General features: G+C 38.3%; 1 protein-coding gene across 1 annotated transcript; it reads right to left on the reverse strand.

Moving 5' to 3' along the window:
- Positions 1-949: 949 nt before the first annotated feature.
- NDUFV2 (NADH:ubiquinone oxidoreductase core subunit V2) lies at positions 950-14,173 on the reverse strand. The gene is made up of 8 exons (XM_027452048.3): positions 14,016-14,173; positions 12,501-12,566; positions 9,073-9,135; positions 8,870-8,986; positions 7,055-7,223; positions 5,491-5,600; positions 2,713-2,789; positions 950-1,861 (listed from the first exon to the last, which is right to left on the reverse strand). Exons 1-8 carry the CDS (start codon positions 14,055-14,057, stop codon positions 1,768-1,770), a joined length of 738 nt encoding a protein of 245 aa, XP_027307849.2. The 5' UTR covers positions 14,058-14,173; the 3' UTR covers positions 950-1,767.
- Positions 14,174-14,680: the final 507 nt, after the last annotated feature.

The raw sequence follows: 14,680 nt of genomic DNA on the forward strand, positions 1-14,680 counted from the left end.
TCCCTTCAAACCAATTGTGCAGCTTATCAGTTTCACAGCTGCAAGCAAACACATGAATAGTAATTGTTAGCACAGGATAGCTCCATACCACATAAAAACTTTGCAGTTCTCTTCAGTGTGTACTTCAAAAGGTAACCTTGCTTGAACAGAAATACCACTTTGTTACAGTGGAGCAAGGAGTTTAGCTACAGACTGGTACATAAAAATTGTCTCTGCATCAAGACGTCGTATGCTATTTCCTCATTCTATGCTACTATGGAAGTACTGGAAGGACTGGCCTGCTACAGGAGCGTAACCATTACAAACACTCCAGTAACCTTTTAGAAGAGCATTCAGCAACTTTCATCTACAATCTTCAATCCACGTACTACTTTCTCAGATACAGTGTCCTGTATCAGTTGTATGCACGATTTTTAATGCTTTCTGAGTGACCACTTATGACTTTTATTTGTATTTATCAAACTTTTCCATTCATATGCGATTTCAATATTTTATAAGCTTAGTAATGTAGTGGGTGCAAGACTTGATATCCCCAAGTAATATACACATTACTACTGGTGCAACTACATCACAGAGCCTATGAAATGAAGGTAGGGCATGAACAGGCTACATGAGGTTATGATTATGCAGGGACGGCTGTAGACATAAAACTTAGCTCAGGAAAGGGAGAACAGCTTCGGGAAGTGCTGTTAATCAGAATGTCAAAACAAAACAAATTGAATAAAGAATGCAGTATAAATAATGCAAATAAGCTCCATCTATCACATTAGTAATAAGTATGTAGTTCCACAAGGTATTTTAGAAGAGGCAGACAACTCCCATGATTTTTGTATGGTCCCAGTGATGGACACATTCATTTCCTAACATTTTAAAGCAACTTTGAATATTACTTATAATATTTTTATATTATAAAAATGCATCTTCCAGATTTACAAGCACATGTGCCGACTGTCAATGAGCAGTCACTTTATTATTTTTTTAACGGAGAAATACTTCAATTTCACACTTTTAGATTTTCTTAGAATTAACAGATACACAGGAATAATATCAAAGAAGGGTCTGTGAATCACAGTTTCACATATTACACTTAGCCATGTATTAAACCGTTCTGGTATACTCTAGCTCCCCTCCCCCCCCAACTGCATACTTTGGCTGTGTTAAATAAATTTGTAGAGGAAGTGGTTTCTTGTTGCTCATTCTTTTAGTAGAGTATTACTACTACTACTTGTTTTTTTTCTGTAACATGGCAAAAAGACAGTTTTCACACTCTTCCTGAATGATAATAGGCAGAGTCAGACATGAGAAGAATCACCAATTTCAAAAGAACAGGAGGACCTTTCCTGTTTTTGTTTGGTTTAAATTGCCGTTAAAAGTAACGTGCAGTAAAGTTTTGAGAATCTGCTTTCACTTTGTTCCTTGGGCATTAGCCAAACTTGAAATTTAGTTAGGTTTGCTGCCTCTTTAAAGAGCCTTTAGTCAGAAATAGCTAAAAGAATTTTCAGTGATAGATTAAAATTGCATCTTTTTATCTATCAATGATCACAAATAGACACTTTATAATCTACAGAATCACTTTTGTCCATTTTTTTAATGATCTGAATCATGATTAGGCTTTACTGTAGTTTAGACCACAGTAAGCTAAACACTAATTCCTATTGCTTCCCTTCATTTTAAAATATTAAAACGTAAATCATTTTACTGAGATTAAAGTTACTTTATTATTTTCAGACAGTTTAGCATATATTACAAAGATCGTTAGAGGCATCCTTAGAGGTCAGCTCGAACTCCAAAACCTGGTCCTTTCGGTGGTTCGGTCAGAGATGTAAGGCCACCAGCTGGCTCACAAGAAAAACGTCCACTCCTGAAAAAATGACAGCAGATTTATTCATTGCTGGTACTGTTATAACCGATGTTTAATCACTGGATAGAAGACCTTAACAAAACTGCCTCAAGGCTGAAGCCACTTGTTTCATTCATGTATTCATCCTTCAGAAATGTGGAATGCCACCCTTTAATTAAAAGGTTTTCAAATTCAAGTAACAACAAACAGCTTCATAATTCAAATGCAAGATGTAACTGTTAGGGTTTTTTATTCACTTATTTAAAGGTAGACCAAACAAAGCTGATGTTGATACCACCAATACTAAAGACAACATTCCAATTGTATTAGTCCTGTTTCTGCTAGAGATGTATCCCTGCACTCAGAAACTAGCTTTTAACATCGTTCTCTTATTCTGAAAAAAATAGGAATAGGTAACACACTACAATCGAATGATAGTAATTAATTACGCCATTCACACACCCATTGGTATATTTGAATTAACAGAAAACAATGGGAAGTAACAGGTGATAACAGTTCAGAAATAAACATTTCACAAACTTCCCCCCAAACAGGTACTGTTGATTTACATGAAATCAACATGTAAAAAACAGGTGACATCCTTCACCTGTTAGATACTGAGCCAAATGAAGCTGTGATTTTCCCATTTCACGGTCCTGTAGTCATCAGGAACATGAAATTTCTCTACTCAGTTCTTTCCGGCTTTGAATAAATAGAAAGGCACTGAATAAATACCATGCTATTCAGTAAATTAATTAACACTGTTTAGCTGCATGTTGTGAACTCCTAGAGTTGTAATAGGAATTACAATTTCCTTCCTCAAAAGGAGAAGCCTTCAAGTAGCTGCACATTATCATACAAATACAGCATACCTTGGGCCAGGTTTGGGAACTTTGCCAGCCTTTAGCTCATCAATTATCTCTTCGATATCTTTGGGTGTCAAATCCTCCTAAAAAAATAAGTAAAAAGTCAGCAATTATGCTAACTGCAGCATTTACAATTATCAGATGTGTGGCTATCTAAATGGGGATCCTCACAGGTAATTTTGATCCTGTTATTGACATACATATACCATTTTAAAGAATAAGGAAAATTAAAAAGCCTAATGTAATTTTATTACTAATATTTCTAACTTACATATAGTTGCAGAAATGATGTTAAAGCTAACAACGTTCACTCTAGTCGTCAATCACTTGGGTTTGTGGTTTCAAATTCTTTAGCGAGCTAGTGGGTGCAGTACAGAAGAACAATTCTTAAAAAAGAATAAGTAAATCAGATTGTGTTAGCATCACAAGATAGTTTTAAAATAAGTTTTAGATGGTATTTAAAGACTGCATTTATTCCAATGCATGAATTCTTTGGGCTGATGGCAGCCAAGCAAGCCATAATTCAAAAGTCTAAAAGTTCAAAAATAGTGTTAAGCTAGACCATACTTTCCAACTGACTGTTTTAATGTGGTTTTAAAAGCTTACTGAGTACCTGTTTGATAGAAATTCCAGATTTATAGGCAGGCCGCTATCAAAAAATGCATCAGCACAATGAAATGAAAAATACATGAATTCTGTATTATCTTGTTCCCTTCTCCTTACTATGCCACAGGTTTTGCTTCTTGATACCATTCTTAAGTTCCCTTTATCTTCCATAGGCTGCAGTATTTCCCTCAGGAAACTTTAAGAACTCATCAAGCAAGTTAAGACAGCATTACACTAGCAGTACCGTATATTTTAAGTTAACAGCTGCACCAAGTTTAAACTAATTCATAGTTATGGGCTTTCCAAATACACTGTCATGCCTCTGATTCCAATTCTATACAGAAAAAAGAGAAGCCAAAAAAGGAAGTGACTGCATTGAGAACTTGATTTTCAAAGCAGAATTCTCCTTTTTTAAAAGAGTATTTCCATGTTCTCAGTCACAGTCATGGCGATGGACAAAACTCAAGAATAAATCAGAATGTGACAGTGGGTAACACCAACTTTTACAACTTTAGATACCACTTATGACTCTCATACAAAGAGTCTCATACTAGGATGCTGTATTTACATGAAATATGAAGTGCAAAAGACAAGGCACTAATCCCCTTGACAATTATGATTTTAAAAAGAAACAAAGTCTTTGAGCTACAGCTAGTACCTTTTTGACTACAGTACAATTTCTAGCAAAGGAAAATCGAAAGAAATTCAGGCAAGTGAAAGAACCATTTTTAAAAGGACAGTAAAAAAACAACACTTAGAAGGCTGTTAAGCAAATTGTGGATGTAAACTGCATTAGAAACAGACTGAAGCAGAAAAATTCTGCTTTTTCTATGTAGAAGATAATGAAACACTGTCAGAAGAATTCTATGCTGCAAGTCTACATTAAATGGTTTCAGAAAGCTGGTTAGGAAGGTTGTAACACACAGGTTGATGCTGTTCAGGTTAGTCAAAATAAATGAAGGTAAACGTGAACTAGGAACAAGCTGTGATCAAAATCCATACTGCTGAAATTAATAATCTGATACTAATACACTGGAAAGAATGTTTCAACCCACCTACCACATTCTGTGATAGCTTAACAAAAGACTGCTACTACATCAATAACAGTACTCCCAATGTTTCTCTCTGCTCAGAAGGGATCATGCATTAGATGAAGAAAGCACAATGGTTTTTTGTTGTTGTTGTTATTTATTTTTTACATCAGGAATAGTGGTTTTAGTAGAGGAGTAGAAATCACTATCATAGCATCAGTGACACGTCATCCAAAACCACTACGTAAGGCTTTGAAGAAGTAGCTGGTAAGAAAAGACTTTGATATGAAGAACTGAAGAGCCTAGCACTGGGTTCAAACAGGCACACAGAACAAGGTGTGGCCATTCAGTCCGAAGAGGACTGAAACTTCCTAAGTTTTTATTTTTTGGAAGAAAAACACAATAGAAATAGCATTTTACTCTATACCATCATGGTCTGCTGCTTTTTGGACTTACTCCACAGTGTCTATAGAACTCCATGCTGTACATTTTCTTCTTCTTTTCCATTATATACTACTAAATGACAAAACCAAGCTGTTTGTGCTTCCAGATTATAAACTGTCTGCATTACTTCAAATGACAAAGCACACCTCTGAAACAAAGCCCAAAGCAGAACACCTACTGAACGTATTTATTTAGGGGAGGTAGTTCAGTGCTACTGTATGGAAAGGCAAAACCTGGTAATTAAAGCAAGCTGACTTTTAGCAGATGATGCATCATCTTAACTTGCTCATTAAATGAGAAAAGGAGAGACTGAGAACTACAGTAACCACAAAAAGGCAATGATGCAGAGTTTAAAAAAAAAATCTAAAGGAAAAAAGCATTCTTTCTCAATCTGAAAGCCACCTGTGAAACTGCTCATTCTGCTGGATGGATATGCCAAAACACCACTTCCACGAGAATCTCTATCCATGATCTCATCACCTCCATATGAAAACGAGAGCATTTACAATGTGTGTTCTTCTAGAGACCAGGACATCAATACATTATTGCACAGATGAAGTGTTTCAGGAAGAGGCCGAGAAAGTAAAATATGTTCTAAGCTATCCCTGCCAACAGCGATTTGAGTAACCGACCAAAAATTCACAATCAGAAAGAATGAAGATTCAGGTAGCTCAAAGAAATCTAGTTTCTTAAAAATACTTACATAATAGTTGTCATTTATTTGTACCATCGGTGCATTTACACAAGCACCCAGACATTCCACTTCAATCAATGTGAAGAGTTTATCAGGTGTTGTTTCCCCAACTTTTATACCTAAAAAAAAATAAAATATTAGGTTCAGCAATGGTTATGGATCAAGATTAATAAACAATATTGTAATTACTCCATAATTTCCTCATTACGTGTATTTTGGCCGCAAAAACATTTGTACAGTTAAATCCTCTTAAACGAGTCTAAGACTGTGAAGTTAGTCTTTGGATACATTTTGAAGACCTGATTTAGTTTTTATTTGTTGAAAAATAACCATGAAATGACAGTTCTCAGAAAAGCTCTACTCAGGAATATTTTTAGGAATCAATATGATGTAATAGAAAAAATTGGAAAATATAGCTCTCCTATGTTGATATGAAATGCATTAATAATCAGCGTTAAGTACTGAATCCCCAAATTAACCAAGAGCCAAGTATTAGGAGCGTTGGTCCAAATTTGCAAACAGCTTCCAAGTTCCTCCACAAGAGCTTATTTCCTGAACAACCCCATCATACGCATGCTTAGCTTCCATGACGTGTTACTGCTCTAGTGATATAACCAAAAAAGATACAGACCTCCCCCAGAGGGCAGGTTAGCCAAAATAACATCTCAGAGTCTTAGCTTGCCAGAACATTCTGTGGAAGGATAAAGGCTAAGATGCAATTTCCCCCCATAGTTAACAGGGGCAAAAATTAGTAAAAGTTTAAGTGAGGCCTGTGTCTCAGTATGATCTACACAAACACTCTTAATTCCAGGAAACAGTTGCTTTTCCTTTGACTTCTCAAACTAAGTTTCAATTAAAATCAAGCCATCTTTGCAGCAACAAAACCAGGACAAGCTGAATCTAAAAATGCCTTTTCCAGACAATGGAACATGAGGGAAGCAAGATTATAAACAACTGGTCTTAGCCCTTATCACTGTCGTTTTTCTGAAAGGTCAGCATAACGTGACTGCATAGGATGGGAAAAGTTAGTTGTTGACCTTACCCTCTTCTCCTCATAACACAACAAGGAGAAAAGCGGAGAAAAAGTACACAAAAGCAGTGAGTTCTCCTTACATCTCACATGATGCAGAACTCTCAACTGACTTTTCCCATGAGAAATGTATAAGTCACCTTATTTAAGGAGAAAAAGCCTCACTAATAATTTCGTATAGCGTATACCTTAAAAATCTTATTTTACATATAAAGAAGTGACATGACATTCAGAGCCCTCTCCTGTATATGGGATAGTGCTTAATTTGCAATCCAAGAGTTATATTAGAATAATTCATTTCCTGGCAAATTGCCTTTAAAATCACTTTAAGAACACTAAATGAGACTCCTGACTTTTGTTCTACTGTACTGAAATATTTGGATTTAGTACTCCTTATTTTCAAAATCCTACAGTGATCTCACTCTAAATGAGAAGCATTTCTGCACTGTCTCCATCATTTAAAGGATTTTTTTTTCAGTTAGAAAACAATCCATCATTAAACCAGGGAGGAAAAAAAAAGCATATTACGAATTTGTATCATACCAAGCTTCTTCTTGATGGCTTCTAAAATACTATCAGAGTCCCGCAGCATGCAAGGCGTGGTAGTGCAGACCTGGATATGGTATTTCCCAACAGGTTTACGGTTATACATGGTATAGAAGGTTGCTACTTCATACACTCTCATGGGAGGCATTTCTAAAACTTCAGCAACCTATAATAAGGGGAAAAGAAGACACTGTATTGAATTCTCACACGGCACCAGTAAAGATATTGCAGAAATCATCTCAGTCAAGTCACCTGTCCTGTATCTGCACTATGAGGCTTAGGTACTCCAGATACACAGAAAGAAGGGGATGGATTTCAAAGTGTAACTACGGAAGTGCTAAGAAAAAACACTCGAGTTACTCTGACTGGAGTTGACCTTGTTTGAACACAAGCTCCACTAAGCCAAGGATTAGCACAGTGAGGAGCTGCAGTCAATCCTCCTCCAGCATCACACACAAGCTAGTTTCAAGAAGTCAGCTGGGTCCCAGCTTTCATTATTAGCTCCAGCTCATACTCTGCTTGCACTCTTGCTGCATGAATGAACACACTCGTATGAATCCGCCCACGCTAACCCACTTCAGCCTTCTGGCAAAGGGAGCAATCCAGGCTGGTGCTACGCTCCCCTCACTCAGATACAGCAGGCTTTCTTGGGTCCCGTGACGTACCAGGGCTGGCCCTAAAACCACCACTACTACACCTGCAAATTGGTGTCCCTGCTAATAAATACAGCGACTCTCCATGCAGTCAGTTCTGGTGGAAGTACCCCTGACCTCACTAACCTGGATCCCTGGCACACTGCTCAGATTGAGAACTGACAGCTTTCAAAAGCATGGCTGTTCTGTATTCCAGTACGTATAGCAGCAGGCAAATAACAAGCCACAGAAAATGTTTGCTTGCTTAAAAATCTTAAGGTCATTTTAAACGTATCATTTTCCAAGTAAGCATAAAAAGACTTTTCCCATTTGGTGTTAATGGAGATTTGAGGCTTTATCCTACATTATTTGCAGCTTTATACAATGTCTACTACTGTTTCTAAGCATGCCCTTTACTCTTACTCAGTAACTTCTATAATCCTCACAATCCTGCTTTTAGTTTATCTTGATTGAATTTGAAACACTTCACTTTAAAACTGATAATGCCAGTTTGCAACACAAAATACGAGATTAAGTTGTATGAATAGAAAAACTGAGGTGCAAATTTCTTGGTACTTGATTTCTGCCATGCAACCTATCACTTTGGAGCAACATAGCTGTTTGCTTATTTTGAAACATTTTAATCAGTAACTTGATAAGAAACCAGTCTTAAGGACACTTGCTACGAGGCATTACGAAATACTCACTGTACCCACTACACCAGCACGTGCTTTGTGGAAATCTTTACAGGCCCAGAGATTAAGTACAATCCTGGCCATGTGCATAGTGCTACTGAGGTACAGAAGAATAGTAAAACATCATCATTTTTCTTTCCCCCAAAGTAAGCAGTGAACAGTCTTTCAAGTTTACTCCTACTTCCAGGATGATTCTGGGAAGAGCCTGTCTAACTAAGGCCCATGTTGTCTTTGTTTTGTTCAGCCTGTAGCTGCTAGCAGTGGGCTTATATTACACAAACCTCAGAGGCAAGGTTCCTGCAATAGTTTTCTTTTTTTTTTTTTCTTTTTTTTTTATTTTAACGTAGTCTCATAGTGAATACTCACAGTTCTGTGCTACATGTAAATTCCTGCATTAGTCCACTTTGGTAAAAGTGCTAATATTGTACTATAAAGAGTTAGATTTAAAAAAAAATATGCTTGCAAAATAAGTTAGCACTAAATACCTTGTTCATAGCTGAAATGGGCAACCATCCATGCTGTCTTTGAGCCAGATCTAGTACTGCCATCACAGCTGCAGACTTGTGTCCCCCTGGGTAATTGTTTATGATTGCTTCTATTCGCTTTTTAAAGGAAAAAGAGGAAAAATATCAGTACTGAGCTAAAGAAAGCTTGCATGCTTATGGTGGATTTTATTTTATCTGCATACCTTTTTGTTCTCAGGTGTGAACTCAAAGGGAGTATCTGGATTATTTTCGGGACTATCCCTGTGCTTCAAGAAAAGTAAAAGAAATAATAGAGTTGTCAGGGAATTATTCAAGACAGATTTACTGTTGTGAAGTATTTTATTAGACCGTTACAGTTGAGGTACTTGAATAAAACTGATTTGATACATTCCAGATAAAAATGTCATAGTACTCTATCATAAATGACTAACCATCTCTCAGAAAGTAATAAAACATGTTGGTAATTATTTCATCACTCTTAAAAAAAAAAAAAAAAGACAACTTATTCCTGTTATTTCCTATTCAAGTAGTTATTTCTTCAAGAAATTGGTATTATTTACAAAACAGACATTTGTAACAGCTGATACAATTTGGCAATTATGGTCAAACTCATCACAAGTAGATGAAGAGTCCTCTAGTTAATACCTTAACAAACAACAAAAGACTAAAACCATAGCCCATTTTTTTTTGTTTTCCCATGAGACCTTAACTATAAAAAACTTTAAAACTTATCAAGAAACTTTCTATATAAATATGTCCACATTTAAACATATATTATTAACCAATTTTTACATTTCATAATTTTGTAAGAGTTACCAACATTTCGCATATGATTCTGAATCAGAACAGAACAAGCAGACTTTCCAAATTCCTACTTCCAAAAATCAGGTATTTTATCATAATATTTCTAAGGTGGTGTTCTTGGAAAACATCAAATTGAAATTAGTTCTTATTTTTATTTTCAGAAAATACAAATTTGGAAGTCTTGAAGAAAGTGATTGTTACTGCAATAAAATTTCAGTTCTGATAAAAGCCCTTACCCCCTACAAAAGCTTGCTGCACAAAACTTCCAGTTATCTCCAAGTAGCTCATTAAGACATACTCATAGCTGAGTTTGAGTCCAAGCTTTATGCTATTTTAAAACAGAATGTTTCAAATTAAATTGGAAAAGTACACAAAAATTCAAGCTATACTCAATGGTTGAAGCTAAAAGTCATCCACAACCAATAACTAAAGGAATGAACCCTACTCCTCTGACTTTCATCATCCTCTCAAACAACCTAGGATGATTTTACAGTTTCCACGCTACCTTTTTAGGCTAGGCTGGATGGGGCTTTGAGCACCCTGGTCTAGTGGGAGGTGTCCCTGCCCGTGGCAGGGGGGCTGGAACCAGGTGATCTTTAAGCTCCCTTCCTACCCAAGCCATTCGGTGCTACCTTCTTATAAAGTATGGAAGGATTTCATGAAAGATCGAACATGGCAAGTCACTAACGTTGTGAGCAACTGTTGTCAGTGCACAACTTAAAATGTGGATGATTCACAGCCATTCCTGGATTTAGAAATTTTAATACAGAAACACCGAAAGGTCAAACACAACTTTGAATCACAGCTGGTGTCCTAGTGAGAGATTCCCTTTGCTTATCCCATCGATACGCTGGGGCAGCCAGTACTACTACCGCCGTCAGTTTGAGGGCACAAATATCCCTTTCCCAGTTCCAAGCCTAAAAAACCCTACAATCAATACGTACTCCTCCACTTGAGGTGACTTTCCCTGTAATAACAGGAATTACAGAATGGTAACTGATTTGCTTTGAACACACTGATCTTTTAGTAAGCATGAATGTGTTGTTCGTCCAGTCTAGAACATAAAACAGCTTTCACGAACAGAGTTGCCTCTATTTTAGTCCGACCCAAAGAAAGGATTTCACTCATCGTATGTATTATTGGAGAGGGTTTTCTACCAAAATCAATGAAAGTTCTTAAAAAGAGGCTATTGAAGGAAAAAAGAAGTGACTGGAAATACCCTGCAAGTTTTAATTTCTTTCCCTTACAGATCTGCTGTAGGTCATAGCTGCACTGATAATCCATGATTCATGGTATTTCCATAACTTAACTTTTCCTTCTCAAATCTGCACGCCTGTTTTAGTTCAGGCTACTATTTTGCCTTCCGCTGTTACTTGCTAGTTATGTTTCTACTTGATCTCCCTGCGTCTGGAACAGCTGTTATTTCCAGTGTATCATCTCTAAAATGATGTCCTTAAAAACCATACATCAGTACGAACAATAAAAACTTCATAAAAGAACAAATACTCCATTATAAAAACAAACAAAAAACACCCCACAAACAATTTCCAGTGCTCTTCTAGCAAAAGTTCTGTTGGGGAATAAAAACAAAAGGAGTTATTGATGCTATTAAACAAAACTCTCAAGAAATCACAAAAAAAAAATAAATCACAAGAAGCTAACTAAAGCTCACAGCTTTTCTTTTCTAGCTCCCTTTTGCTAGTTTCATTCTCCTCGCTCCAGCAAGCCACTGAAACAATAATATAAGTCTTGCAAAACGCCTGGAGAATTTATGAAGCTGTCTAGCCTCATCTACCTGACACCGCCATCCATTAGCGTGTCAAAGCCACCTTTTGCCTGTCTTCACCAATCTCAAACTACTCTTGAAGTTTCCTAACTCGTCAGCCTACACTCATGTTTCCTGTATTCCTTGAGTATCAGCTCTCACTCCATAAATCACCAATGCCTGTTCAGGTTGCTGGAAAACTACACGAAGCATGTACTGTAATCCCATTAGCTTCATCCAACGGGAAAGCTGCGGAGACAGCAGCAGCTGCAAAAAGTCAAAAAAAAAAAAAAAGTCTGTCCAAAAACGCTGAGCACCTGCTTCCAACAAAATGGTCAATTCTCTAGAAGAGCGCTGATTTCCACCAAATGGTGGAAAAATGCCAAATTACTCAGCTGTTGGGCTGAAGTCTAGATAAATCACTGAATGGAGCAGAATGGGACAGAAGACATCTCAGAGATGCTTCAGGTTCTCTTCACAGGTAGACAGACAGCACACTTTCTTTAGTTGTTTAAATATTGAGTGCTTTCGTACTTATGCAATCACTATTGCTGTTTTTATGTATTGCAATAATGCCTGATGGACTCAATCATGAATTGCTACTCAACTTATTGTACGTCATGGCGCATGAACCAGAACTGCATTTTTCAACTGCTAGCAAACAGCTAGACCCAGACCCAGACCTATGGTTAATTCTGTGGCAAATTGTAGAAGCCAAGAAACTGGGACCACAAAAAGTGTCACAAGCTTCCATTACAAATTAAATTAACTATAGTAAGAAAAGGAAACAAGAGTTGTTTTGTAATGAAATACATTTAAACAAAATCTCACCTGTAATCACACACAAATGCTAACACCACCACTACAGGAGTTTTCATTATATAAAGAAATAAATGATACCAAAATAAAGCCTTTTCGTACTCTTATCACAACTCTAGCAAAAAGATTTCCACTAGACTTCTACACCAAAGTTCTGCACATCAGAAACTTTAGGCAGATTTAAAAAAATCACATGCCAAACTCTTGTTACACGTCCCTTTTCCAGTAGGGTAAATTACTTACCACAAATAAGGCTCCTCCACTGGAGCTGCATGCTGGTGTTCCATGCAAGTAGCGGATTTGTCTTATCTACAAACAAAATAAAGTAGTCTATAATAATCAGATATCAACTGTCTATAATTTGTATAATCATTTTCAGAATGAGCTTGATTTCTTTCCTAATTGTAAATCATTAATTCTTTTGTCATCACTAAATTTAAATCATGTTGAGAAGAATACAAAGAGCTCTAGGATACTATTAGAGCACAGCTACACTGTCTGAAATGGTCAAGGTATGTTAAGGGGAGTTAAAAGATTTAACTTCAGACTGGTGATGTTCTAACACAGCTTAAATCTGCCTTGAGTACAAATCCTCATTAAATATTTCATGAAGAATTTTGCAGGGTGTTACTTTATAGCATATGTGCTTCCCAAAGTTTGCCGAGGCTACCATTTCTACTGAGGTTCTTCTCAGTTAGGTGTTTCTTGAGCTTTCGGCTAACTGAACAGCACAATAAAAGATGACAAAAAATTAAGCATCTGAAATACCAAGAGAACACAGACCTGTATGCAGCTGTTTTCAGCTATTTTCTATAGTCTATCACTAGATCAGTCATGTCAAAATAAATTGAGAATGCTAGATTCTGGCCAGTAATATTAAAGTCACCTTATGATATTACCTTGTCACAAGCAAACATTTTGCACAAATTTCATCTTAAATCAATATTAGATTAATACTGAATTCTAGACTAATTTTGAGAGCTCTTAAAGTAAGAGAAGGATTAAAAAAACAGCGCTCTGTAACTCTTTGTGCATAAAATTTGTTGGATCTCAAATGGGTCAGCAACCAACAAGCAAAAATAGAGGCATGGGGTCAGAACTGGGATTGAAACCTAACTACCAGGCAACTACAGGCCCTGCTTATCTGCAAAAAAAAAAAAAGCAGCGTGCCAGCTTCTCAGTGATTGTGACAAGAAGTAAAATTCAGGCAAAGGACTCAAAGTGCAAGCAGGGCACGCGAGTACAGCAGAAATCCTGCAGACAATGGAGTTAACCCTGCTAAATCCTAAGCAAGTTTAGTGCACTCACATACAGCTGTGGCAGTGTAGGGTCAGCACAGTAAGCCCCGGGTGCCTAATTTTAGGGTGTCCCGCTGTGAGGGGCAGCCTGCTTGCAGGGGACGCGCTCTGACCCCTTTGCTTTAAGGACACCGCTCTGCTTCCCAGAGCCCAGCCCCAGGCTCCAGGCCGAGGCAGGCCAACCCCTGCTTTTCAGACAGGCCTGGAGGATTTCAGCCAGCGTCGCTGGTCCTCGGCATGGAAAAACAGCGCCAGAAACCAGCCCCCCACCCCCAGCCCCCACACAGCGCAGCGCACCACGACCCCACAGCAACCCGCCGGCCGCCACCAGCCGGCGGGGGCGACCCCGTGAGGGGGCGATGCCCTTCCCCGAGTCCCCCCCCGACGGCCCAGGCCGGCCCAGCGCTGCCCCAAGGCCCCGTGTGGCGCAGAGCCGCCCCCCATCTCGCCGCCCCCTTACCGAGCGGGCGGCCGCGGCCCGCAGGGGAGCGCAGAAGAACATGGCGGCGGCGCCCCCTCCCCCCGGCCCTCTCCTTGAGGCCTGCGCTCGCCCTCGGCGCTGCCACCGCGGGACGGGACCGCCCCGCGCATGCGCGGCCGCCTGAGGAGAGGGAGCCGGCCCTCACAGGCCGGGGGGGGGGGAAGGAAAAAATAGGAAAATAAAAAGAAAAATATCGGTGTTTTCCCACCAGGCTGCCTCTCCTCTAAATTGTGAATTCCTGGCTGGTTGGGTGTGAAAATTTTGTGTCAAATTATCGACCCACAGCATCTATATGAGAACGCTCTGTGGATTGCGACCTTTTGTGGCATGCGCCACTGTAAATAAAAAAAAAACCACACACACACAAAACAACACATTTGAAAACAAGCCTAAAAAAATCCCTTCGAAAACAAGTATAAGTAAAATAATGATAAAATAATAAATAGAACTGGGAATATGTGGAAGAACCGGTGACGTTTTTTGGTCTTAGATTTTCCTCCTCATCTTTCTACCCAGCTTGGTTGATCGTAATAGGATCGCCAAGGAAGAAAAAATCACAACCTTGGCCTTCAATAAACATTTTCATTTTGCAGTATAATTCAGTACAAATTGCTGGAACTGAAAACAAAACAAAACAAAAAAAA

This window comes from Anas platyrhynchos, chromosome 2, assembly GCF_047663525.1.
Source record: "Anas platyrhynchos isolate ZD024472 breed Pekin duck chromosome 2, IASCAAS_PekinDuck_T2T, whole genome shotgun sequence".
NCBI lineage: Eukaryota > Metazoa > Chordata > Aves > Anseriformes > Anatidae > Anas > Anas platyrhynchos.

What these genes read in the sequence shown, in the direction of transcription:
- NDUFV2 (XM_027452048.3), bottom strand. Translation starts at nt 14,057, where the DNA reads ATGTTCTTCTGCGCTCCCCTGCGGGCCGCGGCCGCCCGCTCG. An exon ending in GGGCCGCGGCCGCCCGCTCG is followed by an intron (nt 12,567 to 14,015) that starts GTAAGGGGGCGG and finishes TTTTGTTTGTAG; the next exon opens with ATAAGACAAATCCGCTACTT. An exon ending in CCATTTCAGCTATGAACAAG is followed by an intron (nt 7,224 to 8,869) that starts GTATTTAGTGCT and finishes CCCTTATTATAG; the next exon opens with GTTGCTGAAGTTTTAGAAAT.